Genomic DNA, 17,275 nt, shown 5'->3' with positions numbered 1-17,275 from the left:
ACAACTGCTGGCACAACTTAGACATGATGTGACCAGCAACATTCAGTATGAAATTGAAAACCTTACTATTTTAAGTTCTCAAAACTAATGTCTAAGTGAACAGGCTCTCGAATCAGAACCACCTGCTTACAGGCTACGGCACCATGATGCCTTCGTGTATAGATGTTCTATAAAACCAACCACATGACAGGACACCCCCATAAACATACAGATGTATACAGTTAAACATATTTGTTGTTACGTTACAGGTTCTCTAGGGGTAAACTTATATGTTTATGAATGACAACATAGTTGGACCACTGAAATTAGACTGACTTGCATCATAATGTTTCAAGTACAGAAACAATACATTTGAAAATTGAGATACTCAGAGATATGTGTTGAAGTTGGAAGAATATAAGGTATGTTCTGCACACGTGTAGCATTCTCTAAAGAGGTTCTAATCCCCATTGCCTATTTGATGAGGCCCAACTCCCACATTAAGGTTTGAGAAGAAAATTGAAGCCTTTTCCAGTTTCACACAAAAGGGCCTACCTGATGAGGTTTCCCGCTGTGATATAATGTGATGCTTGCAGCTACACTCAGGAGGCCTACCATTCTCTGGTGATCATTCCGCTTTTATGTAAATATCCGATGAGCCTCAGCGTTATGCCAAGTGGGATGTGGATCAGCAGAGAGGCTGCTGTAGTAGGGTATTGGGCCTAATGTGTGGGGGGAGTATCCAAAACTTGAAAAAGCATTGGCACACGTTTTTATGATGAGCACAGCGGATGGTATTACATATGAGAAGGATCATTATGGAAGTACTTACCAGCGCCAACACACACTTGGGTGTTGCCAAAGCCCTGCAGGCTACCATCCCCCTGGCATCTGGACCCCATTCCTATGAGAAAGAAAAGAAATGTATCCAAAATATCCTTATCACAGGCATCCCTGCACTGGAGAGCTGCACTCAAATAGAATGGCAGGGCCGAGGAGTCTACCTGTTAATAGGGTGGAAGCTGGGTGCATTAACAGATATATGTAGAATCCCCTGTGCGGGAAAAGGCGCACAATCAGGACTCGCCATTCAGAATACAGGCACCTGCTTTTTAAATTAAAAAAAGTTGATCTTTTGATTTATTGCTGCTATTTTTGCATTGTTTTTTATTACGTTTTCACTTTTATACAATCCCTTGTTTAAATGCAAATCATCACTAAAAGAATACAATTGTGAAAGCTTGCTCTTTGGTATTCCCACGTGTTGGGGGGGGGGGGGGGGGGTGTGTGTGTGTGTGTTGTGTCGGCATGCGCGTAGTGGTCCTTACAACAGCCCTTGGTTTTCACTGTAGTCGGTTATGTCCGAGATAATGTCCGAGATAATGGCGAAAGGTGTGCCAGCTTTCAGGGCTGCTTACGATGGCTGCAGCCATTAATAACCAAAAGGCCAAGCCATGTGGGGCTTAAATGGGATTTCACATGTCCGTGGGCTTGAAACCATGAGTTGATTCATACGAATAGAAACGTATCCCTGCCCCCCCATGGGCTAGAGGAGAGGCCCACCTAGTCCACATATACCCCGATATCCACAGTACCTTACTCAAGTACCCAAAGTACTGTGTCACCTTGGTTGCTCGGGAAGGGATGATGTTGCAGTACTTGAAAGCAGAGTGTGCCCCTTCCCAATTCCATAAGAATGTGCTTCCTGATTAGGACAATTTAGAGAATGCTTTACAAAACACGAACAGCAGCAGCCCACTACTGATCCATTGAGCAGGACAAAATTATCCAACAAACATCTCGCGGATCGCAGAGAGGACATCTCAAGAATTGATAAGATTACTTGGCTTCTTGGGGTAAGAAGGCCCCGATCTTGGCAGCCTGTACCATGAGCCTGACGGACATAGGCGGAGCAGACGTAATTTGTAGTCCACAGAAGTGGCAATCTTTCTTCATTTAAGCAACCATGTACTTTGCGTTTCATGAGACTCCTTCGCTGAAGACTGCTGCCTTATTTCTGCTGCAGAAGATTCCCCTGGCGAACATATAGCCTTGCATTTAGTTTGGTAATTGACCCTCCCACCCCCAAATGGACTCCTGACCTAAGCAAGCTCTGTAAAAAGCATTCCTTAATGATCACATGGGGTAATTTTTATCATGCAGGGAAGGGTGTTTCAACTTACTTGATGTAAGTCTCCTTGACCTAGGTTTTCACTATTGTGTTGCTATTCGGATGTCCCTATTACATGATTTCCGGAGGTGTGATAATCCTCCTCATACTACAAAACACATTCTCCTCTTTGCAGGGTTATGCAAGACAACTCTGGAAATGGAGCAGACATAACGCTTGCTAAGTCCAGAGCAGCACTCGAGTCTTCTGGTCAGGAATGAGTTACATTGGTAGAGCAACATGAACTCTTCAGTGCTCGAACTCAGGAATGGGGAGCATTGCTAGACAGTCTTGGTTTTGCACTGATGTGGCAACAACCAGTCCTGCAGGTCAAGGTGTAGAGTAGCAGTGGGTGGTGGATGTCCGCAATTTCGAGCGCCATCAGAATTATGAGTGGTCTGCTGCGCTTCGATATCAGAAGGTGATGATGTCAAGACTGACAGAGCTGTGTGTGGGAGTAGCGTAATGTGCTGCAGGTTATGAATGCATTGCATCTTCAAAGTGGTGTATTGCCTTGTTACAGCACCCTTTCATAGTGCTATAGGTCATGAAATAGCCGCTGAAGCAGACGGCACCTTGAGGCATCAGCAGACATTTATATGAAAAACCTACCTGCCTGGGAAAGCAGGCGAGGAGTCAGCGACGAAGGCTGGAGAGCCGAAGCATCTGCAAATAATGTGCTAGCCAAATCCTAGAAACAGAGGGAGAAAGGGCATGTTTAAAACCATCCTAAATAACAAGGCATCACCAAAGCAATGCCGAGGTCAGCAAGTTTAGCCCAGCCCATCAATCGTAGTGCTGCTGGAGCTGCCTTCCCGCTGCAGTCACTGGGCACTGTGGAAGATTACATACCGTTGGAATGCACACTAGGCTGAAGCTGCAGCTGCCATCTGCAAGAGGTGTCTGGAGAAATAAAGGCTCCCCTGCCATGCAGCATACCGCAGCGCTGGCCTCAGCCTCACCTAGAAGTGCCCTCATGCCCTCTGTGACTACCACCCGAAGAATATATATATATATAATAAATATCACTTGGCCGAAACATTATAGTGTCGACCTCCCTGTTATAATGTTTTGCATTTTATGTCACACTGTGTTTTGTTTGGTACTCCAGATATGCATGTAAAAATGTCAGTTTTTGGGTTGCCTTGTGAAATATGAGGACATTGATTTGTCTAAAACAACCAAGGGTTCAAGCTTTGGTTCACCCAATAGTAAAATAATTTTGTTATTTGTTTTGCAAGTGAATAATAATACATCAAAGGACTTTATATGTGATCTCTCACTCTGATTATTTGTGAAATGACATTGTATACCCACCTGGGCATATCAGGGCCTAGTCAGGCGCCCGTTTTTTATATTTCACTAACTCCACTGACAGGACTATTGACTTTGAGAATCACAGTTGTAAGACTATTGTGGTCTGCCACTCCTCAAGGCAAGATCACAGTCCTCCACAACGTACTCTCTGTCAAATAACGCCATTCACCAATCGCACATGCAAAACCAAGGCACTCTGCCAATCCCTATGACAATACCTATGACATTTGCTCTTATAGATTCTGCTCGCATTGCCAATGCCCCATAACCAGGAAAGCTTGTTAACTAATCACATGGTATGCTGGCACAAAAACACAACAAGTATGTACGTATGGCACTTTCATAAGTGCAAAGCTGAGAAAACAGTCTCTAGGCGATGATCTAAAGTGACAGGAAGAGCATGAAGGAGAGAGTGTGAAGGAGAGACTTTGAACATGAGACTCTCCGCAAGCACCTAAATAGATGATGTGTTATTTTCTCAGAGAATTTCTGCTATGAGTTTCTTCCATCTTTTGGGCCCCACCATCGAGAACCTATGGTACGTTCTCCTTTGATATAAAAGCTTTCACCCACACTCATTATGAGTTAATGTTTTGTACGCGCACTTTTGAAACCCCCATAGCAAGAGGACAAAAGAAGACTTCGAAAGAGAAGCCCAGCTACTTTGAACAAACATTTCTTCAGAAGGGTACCTAAAAAACAGGAAGGCAGTCATTGAAACGTGAATCCAACAACAATCCCACTAGCCTGTTGTAGAAACAAACTAAGAGCACCAACACAGATTGGATAGTTTGTGAAAATGCATACTCTATTTGTTTTATAAGCTTACACTGGCATTTGTTGAAAATTGATCCACCTAAAAAGACACCTTTCTTTGCTTTCAAAAGGAGCACAAATGGAAAACTAAAAAAGACCAGCCAGTACATTCAAACACCACGATCAAAAGAAGTGCTCCCCACCCCCAAACCCAAAACAATTTGCAACCAACGGGTTTACCACAAGTCATGGATATCATCCAATGCAGGGATTGTGCAGTGTGTGAATACACTACAACTATTACTAATGTTGATCTAGGACTCGAGCAACTATGGGTCCAGAAGACTTTCACTAATTGCAATACAAGGATTGTATATCCTAGAAAATGCCCATGTAACAAACTGTACATTGGTAGGACTATGAGGAGTTCACAAACTCAGCGTATAAAACATTGCAGGCGTGTTTGCAAAAATAAAACATCAATATGCGTATGGTCCAGCAATTGAAAGATTTTAGTTTCAATGCCTATAGACCAAAAAAAAAACGAGAAATGTCTTTCTGCCCTGGGGCATCGTCTCATTTTCAAGACCAAAAGCCATGTTTCAGGAGTGAACGAAAACTATATATGACGTTGTAATTCACATGTGTGTTTTGTAAAATACTGACTTTCTTCTAAGAAAGACTTTTTTGATTTTGCCCTTTTTCAAATGATTGATTTTCCATTATGATGTCACTTGGTCATGATGATTTGCCTAATGGCAAGTTTCCTTCTGTAAATATGTTGACATGGTTTTTTATTATTAGGGTAGTAATTGAGCGAGGATCTAGCTGCTGGAAGCAGTAGAGTGCTTTACAAGTAATAGAGGGATTACTTGACAAGGTGAGGGAAGCAGTGTTAAAAGGGAGCAGGGAGATAACAACGTGGGTGAGGGAGAGTGGGCAATTTGAAGCAAGCGATCTAAAGCAACCATGGGAGAAAACAGTGGGGAGCAGATCACGCAGTCTCAGGTACGGTGGGGATTGGTAGTTGTGTGGACATAGGTGTTATGGAGGAGCGGGGTTCCCTCAAGAGGAAGGTCTTGAGCCCCTTCTTCAAATGTAGAAGAGAGCTGAAAAAGTCTGGTTCTGAGGGAGAGGAGGGTCCATAGTCTTGCAGCATGGACAGAGAAGGCTTTTCTCCTAGTTATTTCCTTCCTGCACTAGCAAGTTCCAGCAGTGTGTTTGGTGTTGCTGGTGAGGAAGGACTCGTTTGCCTGCTTCTCCCGGATTACTTCCTCATTATTTGGAATTACGACTACACTCGACCACAGTCCTCTCTCCATTGCCTTATCATATCATAGTAACTGTTTTTGATCATCGGCCTACAAACACACTACGCATGCACGGAGCACTGCGCGGTGTGCCAGCAGTGTATTTGGTGTTTACAGGATTGCAGCTCTGCGGCCTTGGTGGTCGGAAAAACTTTGTCAAGTTAGTCAGCTGGTAAAATCTTTGCTTCCCGTATCTCCCAAACTGGAGCCCTGGTGTCCTCCTCCGTTGCGCAGGCCTTTCGTTTGGGTTCCCGGGCATCTTACTGCATATTTTTTTATGTACATGCTGTGTTGATTCTGGCACCATCTGAGAGAGTTTGATTTACAGCACTGTGAGTACACCAATATTCTTCTGTGTTGCCTCATCTGGGACTGTTCTCACTGCCTATCATTCCTATGTACTTGCAGTTGACTGTGCAGCCCTTGCCTTTGGTGAAATGGGCTTTTATCCCGAGTGAGGCAATTGTACGGGATTTTTTTCCTTTTCGATTCTATGAGTCGCACTTGGCTCCCTCTTCTGTTCAGGCAATCATATATTCTTCACTCGTGTGCATTTCGGGTCTGGCCAAGTGCGGTCCCTCAACTGGCAATGAAGGGGTTTCTGTGGGCCTTTGTGCCTTCGAGCCTCCTTGCCACTGTTCACCTATAACAAGCGGACTTGTGATCACACAACATTATTTCTTTTGGACGCTCCTGCTAAAGTGGAGTAGGAGTCTCTGTAAAGTCGCAAAGGAATCTACAGTGACTTTCGTCAGGAGTCGTTGAATTCCAACTAAGGCGTAATTGTGTTTGTGTCCTGTTTATTGAGTTTTGAATTTGACTGGCGTGGGGGTGACTGCGGGCCTCAGTGCCTTTGAGCCTCCTTGCTATCGTTCCCCTACAAAAAGCGGACTTGTGATCACACAACATTATTTCTTTTGGACGCTCCTGCTAAAGTGGAGTAGGAGTCTCTGTAAAGTCGCAAAGGAATCTACAGTGACTTTCGTCAGGAGTCGTTGAATTCCAACTAAGGCGTAATTGTGTTTGTGTCCTGTTTATTGAGTTTTGAATTTGACTGGTGTGGGGGTGACTGCGGGCCTCAGTGCCTTTGAGCCTCCTTGCTATCGTTCCCCTACAAAAAGCGGACTTGTGATCACACAACATTATTTCTTTTGCATGCTCCTGCTAGTTGGAGTCTTTGGAAAGTTGGCTATTTGAGTTCTGAATTTGATTGGCGGGCCTAGTGCCTTTGAGCCTCTGTGCCATTGTTCATCTATAATAAGGGGACTCGTGATCGCACAACATCAGCTCTCTAGGACACTCCTGTCAAAGTTGGGTTTGCAGTCTTTGTGATCTTGCAAAGGAATCAGTGATTTTCGACATGGTTCCGATTCAAGGGTAATGGGATCTTCTTTGAAGTGGGTGGTTTCTTGTTTACTGTATATTTGAGTTGTTGCTTTGTAAAAAGGTACCTGTGATTTTTACCCAATTGTCACCCACCGCATATGACCGTGTGTTTCTTGAAGGTATTCAACTGGGGGGATGTCACTTTACTCTTGCGTGGTGTAAGTGAAGGTGACTCTGTGCCCCTCGCGACCTACAGTGGGAGCCTTTTGCTAATATTGGTTATAAGCTCGTTCTTTGTGGTCTGAACTGTGGATGAGTTTGTAAAGGTGTGTTTTTTGTTTGATCTCCCTCTTGTGTTTTGGAGGGTGATTATTAGGCAGAGTGTTGTGGGAGCACTAATCGGAGACGTGAAAAAATGGTAAACGGACTCCGAAGTGGCCGTAAACTTTATGAGCCTCCAGCAGGGCTTGCAGCTGGGGATTATGGTAGTACCAATCACAGTATGTCTAAATGGGCTTGAGGGGAGCAGTGAAGTAGGCACCTCGGTATGTGAGGAAATACAGCCCACTTTCTGCTCGCATCAATCCAACATCTCAGGGCGCACGGAAATGTGAAGTAGTCCGGAAATACCGGTGAGTGAGATAGCCGAGGGGCCGTGTGAGTTATTGCCTCTGCTAAAAACATTTAAATTGAAGGAAATGAATATATCTGATCAAATGGTAGGTAGCAAACTATGTAGTAATATCTGATGATGAAATGAAGGAACGTGCAGATATTATAAAGAAAAAGGGAATAGAGACATTTAAGAATAATAAGCTCCTGCTATAGAGGCTAAGTTAGGGAAACGCATGCGTTTTTCCCCTCGCCCCTTCTACCGCGGTAAATCAAAACAGCTGCAGTATTGAAAATGTACAGCTTTTCAATAAGCCCCCGGAGGCTAGGGCCATCTTGGCTAACGGTGGTGCTCCTATGAGGGATCATAAGGTTGACTATTCTATAGGGGAGTTTTGCAATTGGAAATCTAGCTCCCCGACCGATGTGCAGGGAAATTTAAACCCGATGGCAGCTTTAATGCTTTCGGACCATGACATGGGTACATCAATCCATCATTCCGATGTGAGCGCCCCTGAAGTTCGTGCTACGGGTGGAAAGCATCCACTAGACTCCTCAGTAATGGGTACCGATTTTCTGTAAGCTTCACTGCTCTTGGTTCCCGATATAGGTACCACAAACCATCATTATGAGGGGAGTGCCCCGGAAGTTTGTGTTATGGGTGGACAGCATCCTTTAGACACCTCGGCAATGGGCACTGATTTTCCGGTGCTGACACAAATCTTAAACTTGCTGGACAGAGGGCACGAGCAAACGCATTGTGAAATCGGTGCCATGAAGGGCTTTCTTGTTGAAATCTTATGTAAAATAAATCAGATGGAAGGGTTCTTACTCGCCTGTGTTTTATGGCCACCTTAACAGTGGGCAAAAACAATCATAAGGTGTGCATAGTTGATAGGGCTGTGCAAACACCTGCTGACTATAGGATGGTGGGATCCCCGATTAAGTCCTTCGCCAAATTAGTAGCTGCAAATGCAAGTCAAGGGGAATCTAATTTGGCAGTATCAGTGAGGGAACTTGCACAGGTTGTTACTTCTAATTCATTGGCGATTCAGAAAATTGTACAGGAGATCATTGTGATTCCGCAAGCCAATCAGGTTAACCACAAAAATCTATGTGGGCAGAGGCTGGAGAATTTTAAGGAGGTCCCCTACAGCGAACCGATTGATAGTCCTCCCACATTAACTAACCTGATAGATTTGGAAGATGATCTCCAGGTTAAGCATGATTACACTCCTTCGGCGCCAGTATTTATGGAAAATACTGAGACTCCGGTGCAGTGTTGTCTCGAAGAAAAAATAAATGACTGCAAGGGCATTAAAACGAGGGGCCCGTCAAAATAAGTGAGTGTAAAAGCAAAAAATTCCAAGAATAAATTCTTGAAGAAAAATGATAATCATGGTTCACATATTAAGGATATCTGTAACCTATCCAATGAGGATGAGGTTATAGATTTGCAACAGCTCAATACAAAGTCCTACTGAATATTAAACATGTAAATGTTGTTCCAATATTAAAATCAGTTAAGGGGAAAAAGTTAACTAAAAAAATCCCTAAACAAGCTGGAGTCTAGTCCAAATAAGAACGAAGGGCTGCTTAGGGAAGGGTCAGTTATGTAAAACCAACAAAAAACAATCCAGCGAAGCAGGGCACAAAAATGACAGTTGCGAAATCTGGCTCTACTGCGATGTCTGCTCCCAAAGAGAAAAGAGTTGAGTCGAAATCTAATTCAGCTGAATCTAACGTTGCTAGTATTCATCTCGAGAATGAAAGCAACGTACCGGTACAAGCAGGGAGCGTCTCGGGAGCGCAGGCAGCCGGCCGCCTGTGCAACCCGTGATGGAATTTTAAAAGCACTGTCTAACTCCCCTGCAAATACCTTTGAAATGAATCTAGAAGAGGGACAAAGTGAGTTTGAGTTGGCCCTTTCTCCGGAAATGCCATATATTATGGGGTGGGAATCTAAGGCTTTACCTAATGGGAAATCGAGTCTAAATCGATCTGCCATGCTGAGAACATTTCAAGCCATTCCCTCACTAAGAACAATCAGATCGGATGACATAGACTGGGTCTGGCTATCATCCCAAAATCTGCATCGGATGATTTTTTGTGGATACCACTCATATCATCATTAAACTGATTTGGGAACAAAGGGAGGATTTTGAGTTGATTTGCCTTACTCCGTGTATATTTCAATCTGAGGCTGAAGCGACTGCCTTTGTGGAAACACCTCCTATAAAGATTGAGGAGCCAGGTCTTCTACTTAGAGGGCATGTTCCCCCCTCCCCCAATTTAGTGAAGACTTACTTAAGCAATTTATGATCTTTGCTACCGCACTTAGAGGGATTACGGGATCTATTCCCCCTATCCCCAATCAGGCCAACATCCTGAATCGGAACCACTAGAATGAGCATGTTCGGGTGACCTTTATGTCATGGAATGCGTGTGGCCTTAGAAATGTTTTGTCATGGGCCATCCACCTCTATGCTGCATCACGACCAGGAGTTATTCTGATTCAGGAAACAATGCATCTAACGCGGTTTGCAGTAGAGGGTTATGACATTTACTATCAGATAGTTAAACAGGGATTACTGGGGCGCCCTTCTGGTGGCCTTGCAATACTGATTGATAAAGCCAGTAGGATTGTTTCTAATCTAGTATTTGCTCATGAGTCACTTCTTATTATAGAACTCCATTTTCCAGGGGCTATTAAGGAGGGCATCTTGGTGGTATGTTTATATTGGCATAGATTGGTGTGCTCTATCCCTGATATGTGCGACTAGTTGAATCAGATCTTTGAAGAAGCAGTCTCTAGAAATCCGGGCTTAAGCGTTATTGTTGGCGGGGACTTTCATTCCACTTGTCTAAACCTACGACGACCAGGAGGTGCCTCTTTCCGAGGCCCTGCCAGCCTTTCTGTACTTAATGGGAAGAAGTGGGTTGAGAATTTTATGTCTTGGGACTTACAACTTACTCGGCCAACACGGGACACTTATGGGGATACTTGGCGTAGAGGGTCTGCCTGCTCAATGATTGACTATTTCTTTGTATCAACCAGTCTTCTCCAACTAATGGAGGAAATGTCTATTAGTGAGTTTGGGCTAAGTGACCATTTGGCTTTGAATTTGAATAGCTCGAGACTTCGATATAAATCTGTGACTGACTTGGCCCTTTTGGAAACAGATCGTCCATGCATATCTGTTTGATGGGATTTTAAAACATGCTTGAGCCTAGCTCAACGAATCAGAGAGGACCCCATGATTTGTTATGCACCGTCTAATTCAGGCTCTGCGTGTAGTATAGCGGAATGCCGGAATGGAGGGCGCATTCAAGAACATTTTAAATGGTTGGTACAAAATCATCATGAAGGGGTCTCCAAGCATTGCCATTCCTTTCATGAGAATATTTCCAATCTTAGGAAAAAAAATAGAAGGTAGCTAAGGCACCTGCGCCTAGCCAACTATGACTGGTCCACATATAAGTGTCTCAAACTAAATATTTCCCAGTAGTATCGTAATAAGGTGAAGGCTCTTTAGCATGAACTCCATAGAAAAGATAACCAAAAGATGATACACCATCTCCTTGTAAATGACACTAGACAGGTGTGGTCAACGCTTAGAGCGATTACCAGAGCAGCCACACCTCTTCAAGAAGCTGCTATATTGGCCACTACATGAGTGGCATACATAAAAAACAAATAAGCCCTGCCAAGCGGCTTTGAATCTATTGAACATAGAAAATATGAATAGCTGATTTTGAAATGCTCCCTGTGGTCCGTGAAGATATTGCTGGTGCCATTGCTAAGAATAAAGGTTCCAAGAAATCCTGTTTTCTTGGTGTTCGGCGATCATCGTACCTGTAAGAAAGGAAAGGTTGATGATCCAAATAAATTTAGGCTCATCGCTTTGATGGATAATGCGGCTAAAATGTTTACTCTTGATTTTAGAGTTAATTCAGTCACACATCTCCCATTTAAAGTTGCTGCCATGTTTTCAAGAAGTCTCTAGAAAACATATGGGCTGCCCTTTAAATACATGTATTATGGCTCATTTATATGAGCTAATGAAACATTCGAGAATGGGCCCTATTTACATGGCAGCCCTTGATCCCATGGCTGCCTTTGATACAGTGCTTAGAGATGTACTATGGGAGATGATTCACTTAGGTTTTCCTTTAGACTTGGTTGCCATTATTGCACTCCTACATTAAAATACTACCTATCAAATAAGGTTGTCAAAGAAAGGGGTTGTAACCAATCCGATTCCCACTGAGATTGGACAACCTTGCTGCAGTCCTGTTCAATCTCTATTTAGCAGATTTGGACGCTGACTGGAGTGAGAACGTACTGTTCCCTATTAAATTGGGTCGGTTGGCGTTAAATTGGATTGGTTTTGCAGGTGACTTGATGTTTTTGGATCGTACCCCATTTGGTCTTCAGACTAAACTAAATTTGTTTTTCAGTTTTGCCCTAAAACATAACCTTCAAATCAATCCAACTAAATTTTTTATTATTTCATTTGCAGATGGAAAGAGGAAAATTGCTAGATTTAACTGGTGCTTGAATGGAGTATGTGTTCCTCAGATGCCTTTGATCCGCTATCTGGGCTACAAACTTTCAAATACCTATTCTGCATCTATGTGGAAAGATTTCCTTAACGATAAAGTGAAGTCGCTCACTTATCAGATGAAGATCATCTTTAATAAGTGTTGTCAATTTCCAGTCTTGCCCTGTATACAATACTATCTCTTAAAAGTAGAACCCATAGTGCTTTATGCACTTGATATCTTCCTCTTGGAGATGGAGGGATTCCTTGATATGATACAGGGTAGAATGTGGAAGCAGGTATTTGGTTTAGCTCATTCGATCCCGAACGCGCTCATTTGCCATGAACTGGGGATATTACCCTCGCCAGTAAAATGGCACTGACGAGTCAGTAAAATTAACACCTATGCTAAAATGCTTGCTCCCCCTAAACAATCCCTATATGAAGATCTTACACTCATGATAACGGATGGGTCTGTGCCATCGATCGTGAAATTCAAAAATAAAATGGAAGCCATTTAAAGGCGTCACTGATAAGCAAGGACAAGCTTATTTTTGGGCTCCCTTCTTGTAAGAGAACATTCCAGATGTATCATTGGTGTATGATGTTAGACCAAATTGGAAAGAGTAAGACATATTATGAATATGCAGAATTTTGCAGAAAATGGGGCGAGAGGGCTAGTTATCTGGAGATGTTCCTGTGTAATCAGTCGCATAAAATGTATATGCGCTACAAGCTCAATCAATTGTTGACAAACTAAAGGATCCAATACTGGAATCATGGTGTGGAGACTACAATACCTGGAAGATGCCGCTTTTGTGCACACAACTCTGCACTTGAATCCCTAAAGCACTTGATTATATATTGTGAGTTTTTTTAATGATCTAGATCTAGGATATATGGATCCTATTTATCTTGGTTGAGCAGAGAAAGCTTATGGGAAAGTTGTATGTGGGGCTATAGCCAAAGGTTAGTGCTTAGATTAATTAAATTATTAAATGTTATTGAAGAGAATTTGTCACAAAAGAAAATGACTCTCCCATAAATATGGCTGCCTGAGTGAGCTGAAATTTTATAGGAAAAGTTAATAGTGAAAATTGTTTATTTTATGGAAGGATAAATTGTTTTAAACACTGATGTTTCATGTTAACATATGATGAAACAGTTGGAAAATGATATTAAATTGATGAGTTTGTTTTTATGATATTTGGTATTATCTTAGGTAGGGCGTGTTGTTGATTTATGTATGTGTTGTATGGAAGTATGTAATTGTAAGTGAATTTATTTTTCTCTCTCCTATTATTGCTAATGATTAGTTTTTGTAAAAGTTTTATAACCAAATACAATAAAAAAAAACAAAATAGCAAGTTCAGGTCTGCACATGTCCTTACTTCTGATCATAGGCCTCCGGAGATGCCAAGTTTCTCAATAAGGTAGCTTGGGGACCTCAAGGTAACAGCCTTGTAGATAATGCTGCATGATCTAAAGATATGTGCTTGCAGCGGGAGCCAGTGCAGTCCGATAAAGGTTTAGTAGATGTGGTCGGATTTGCAGAGCCCTTTGAGAAGGCATGCTACGGCATTAAGAACAGGTGTCAGGGTAGTCGCCAGTTGCCCTTCCAAAAAGGGAATGCCACCATCCAGGCGGAAGACCAATGCTTTAACAGCAGATCTGTAGTTGTTTTCTAGCAAGGGCTTGATGTTCCACAGAAAAGAACGTTGGTACCAAGTGGCTTGTGTCTTCCCCGATATATGCTGTTTGAAGGAGAGATGTCGGTATATGTCGAATCCAAGGGACTTGGCACAGGTGGCCAGCTTGGAAGAGAAGCCCTTGAGCTTCATAGCAGAGAGCCCGGTCTGGATGTCGGGATGTTCAGTGTTGGAGGACAGTCTTAAAGGGGCTGAGCTTCAGATAAGCACTGGATATCCAGTACTGGATAAATGTGAGGTAGGCCTTGAGCCAGTTGACGTCTTTGATTGAGGATATCAAGAGGTAGAGCTGCAGGTCATCTGCGTATTGATAGATGTTAAGTGGAGCCAGTCAGACGGATTGCGAGTGGTTGCACATAATATTTGATCACAGGGCAGAGGACGGATCCTTGCAAGACTCCACAGGCTATGGGTAGGGTTGGTGATCTGGAGGAAGCTATCTGTATGAACTGGTAGCAAGGTATGATTTGAACCAGCGGAGGACAATCTCAGGGATACCCATGCAGTGATGTAGATTGTCTGTGGGTGTCTGGTGCTCTACTGTATTGAATGCAGCTGAGAGGTTAAGGAGAACCATGAAGAAAGATGGCCATCATTAGGATTTTAAGGGCATTGTCGATCATCTTGATGCTAGCCGTTTCGTGCTGCATCTTGGTCTAAAGCTAGATTGGTAGGACTAAGCGTTGTTATTGGCGGTAATGTGTTGGGAGGAGTTGCGCGACTACTGCTGTTTCAAGGATCTTACCTAGGAAGGGAAGATGGGTGGTAGTTGCTGTGGTCATCAGGGTCCAGTGTTGGATTCTTGAAAAGTGGGACAATGTGCCTGTTCCTGAGGATTGATGGGGAGGTGCCTTGAGCTGCTGATGGTCAGGTAAGGGAAGAGTGCTTCAGTCAGAAGGGAGGATGTCATCCACATACATGTGGCCTTGAGGGATGCTAGGGTGGCAGTGAGATCTTGAAAGTTGTCCAGGTAGATGTGGTTTTGCGAGATGTGGCATGTAGTGTGCTGTCAGTAGTGGTGTTGGTGTCCATGTGTTGTTGGATTCTGCTGATCTTGTTGATGAAGGAAGTGTTGATGGGAGTGGATTTTTCTATGGAGTGCAGGAGGGGCGGGACGGACTGAGGGTTGTTGAAGTGCTTGATGGCTTTGAAGAGGGCTCTGCTTTCATTGCTGGCCTTCGCTATGGTGTTTTGATAGTAGGTAGCCATAGCAGTGGTGTTCTATCGTCTGTGTGTAGCACAGAGTTCGTTGAGCAGGGTGAGGTCGGATGCACTGCAGGATTTTCCCCAAGTACTTTCTTATTTTCTGATGGTTGGTTTGCTGAAGTTGAGTTCTTGAGTGTACCAGGGTACAGAAGGTTTAGGCATGAGGGTGCGTTGTTTCACTGGGACAGTGGTTGATGATGGTTGTGAGGGTGTTGTTGAAGTCTTGGAGAAGCGGGTCACAGGTCTGGTTCAATAGAGGTAGATCAGCCCAAGTGAGGTGGATGTTGGTGGGATATTCCCATGAGAGCCTCCAATGGGAAGTTTTTTTTTAATGATCTGGAGGCTTGCTTGCTGGGTTTCTGATGGTTGTGCTCGACTGAGGTGGTGTGGTGAATGTAAAAGGGTATAACCGGATGGTCTGACCAGTCAAGAGGGATTGGAGAGCTGTGATGGGGCGGGCAGTCCAGTTTTAGTATGCCCAACATGTTCATTAAAGAATGAGCACCTGTGCCCTCTTGTTGGCGTATTTATTGTAAATAAGTGGTTCCCATGACTGCAACTCTCTACTCTATGCATTTTGCAGTTGTTGCAACTTACACAAGCAACCTTCTATGCCACAGGTTTTAAATGAACAAGCAGTATAGCACATTTCTTCTTGTATTCACTGGATTATCCTCATACACGGCACACTAACTATACACAGGGCGCCTCAATCCAGCATGGCCACCATCTTGGCAACTCAGAATTACTCTTCACTAAAGCATTGGAAATATCAAAACTGAAAAGGGACTAATGTTGAACTATTTGTAGCAAACTGAACAGCATTTTTTTCACGCTGCAAATCTGCACACTTTGTTGCCCTTTTTCGAGGGCCCATGCGCACCATACTGCACCAAGGAGACAGCTGCTTCTTCCTATATACATCATTCTACTCAGTCAAAGAAGCAGCTTCTTAATACACAGAAACAATTTCCACTGGAAGAGTGAGAGCAGTGAGTTCCAACAGGATTCTAGTTGACGTATTAATTTTATTTATAATTAAGAGTAGGGAAATATACGCCCTTTGTTCTTTTTTGTCCTAGTACCACCCATCTTTACCAACAGTTGTCCACCCAGAGGGACTGCTGCTTCTTTCTACCCAATTTGAGAACCTGCTTTTCCCCCCTTTACACAATGTATACTTGAATATACAGAGCAGTGAGTGCCTATATGGTTCTAGTCGCCCGTATTAATTGTAATTAAAAATATGAAGTCAATATGCTCTTTGTTATTGCAATAGTTGTCAATTTAGGACTATCTGCTAAAGGTTGGGTATCTTTCCTTTGCCCTGCTAACAAGATAGTCTTCCTCACAGGCCAGCCATTTGCTTTTATTTCCTGTCCTACTTCATTTCCCTAGATTTCATGTGATCACCCACATTTGCCTTGCCCCTGACCAAAATACCACATCGGAATGCAGATTGAAACATGTAGAGCTACGTTTTAGTTCATGCGAACTACATGGAACCATCTGATTGACTATGCATTTGTATAGTTTCCTGGAGATCTATAGTGTTGTGTACAAAAACTACGAATATTACGTTTTTGCTTATGACATAATAATGTTAGAGGTTTCTTATTCAATTTCTGTTTGTCTTATTTGTTATTTGGTGTGATGTAATTTGTTGATGAAAAGAACAATTAAATTGTTTTCCCTCAGCAGAGGGTGCTGTACCCGATGTCGTGGCGTCGATGTCCCTCGAGGGCCTCCGTCGGGCGTCAACGTCATCGATAGTATAAATAGCTTGTGCAGTGCCCGTTGGCTTCAGTTCTGTTTTTCTCTGTTCCCCTATATCGAGGAACTAACCAAGCATACTCTAGACCACAAGCTCTCAGGAAACACAAGAGTGTAATTCATGTAAATTGAGCGACGTGGTAGGTTGGGTGGGGCAATGGGGAATACGTGGGAGAAACATCCAGTCGAAAGAACGTTACAAGGGGTAAGTTACTTGTTCTTCGAATGGATTGTGTCCTCCCATGTATTCCTCATCTTTGATAGACTCCCAAAGCAGTGACAATTTGGAGGTGGGAGTATCAATTAATTAATCATGGATTGAATGGAGAACTGCCTTTGCAAAAAGACCTTGAGTGGAGAAGTCCAAGCAGTAATGCTTGACAAAAAAATGTGAATGGATGACCAAGTAGCCGCTGAACAGATGTCCTTTATTGGGACACCCCTCTGGAGAGCCGCAGAGGTTGCCATGCCCCTAGTGGAATGAGCTTGAAGCCGTTCCGGCGGGTCCTTTCCCGCAAGTCTATAGCATTCTCTAATAGCCAGTGTGATCCACCTGGATATGGTTTGTTTAGT

The 17,275-nt window shown here is 43.3% G+C and overlaps 1 protein-coding gene across 2 annotated transcripts in view; it reads right to left on the bottom strand.

The window, feature by feature from the left end:
* Positions 1–17,275, bottom strand: part of TEPSIN (TEPSIN adaptor related protein complex 4 accessory protein) — a 389,886-nt gene that overhangs the window by 144,521 nt on the left and 228,090 nt on the right. For both annotated transcript variants that reach the window (XM_069655160.1, XM_069655161.1), the window contains 2 exons: positions 2,762–2,840; positions 812–883 (listed from right to left, as the gene is read on the bottom strand). In XM_069655160.1, the coding sequence (XP_069511261.1) occupies positions 812–883; positions 2,762–2,840 (151 nt within the window). The remainder of the gene's footprint in view (positions 1–811; positions 884–2,761; positions 2,841–17,275) is intronic.

This window comes from Ambystoma mexicanum, chromosome 3q (assembly GCF_040938575.1).
Source record: "Ambystoma mexicanum isolate Mex_15411 chromosome 3q, UKY_AmexF1_1, whole genome shotgun sequence".
Lineage (NCBI taxonomy): Eukaryota > Metazoa > Chordata > Amphibia > Caudata > Ambystomatidae > Ambystoma > Ambystoma mexicanum.
Note: the sequence above shows the minus strand (reverse complement) of the source record. Positions and strands in the feature narration are given on the sequence as shown.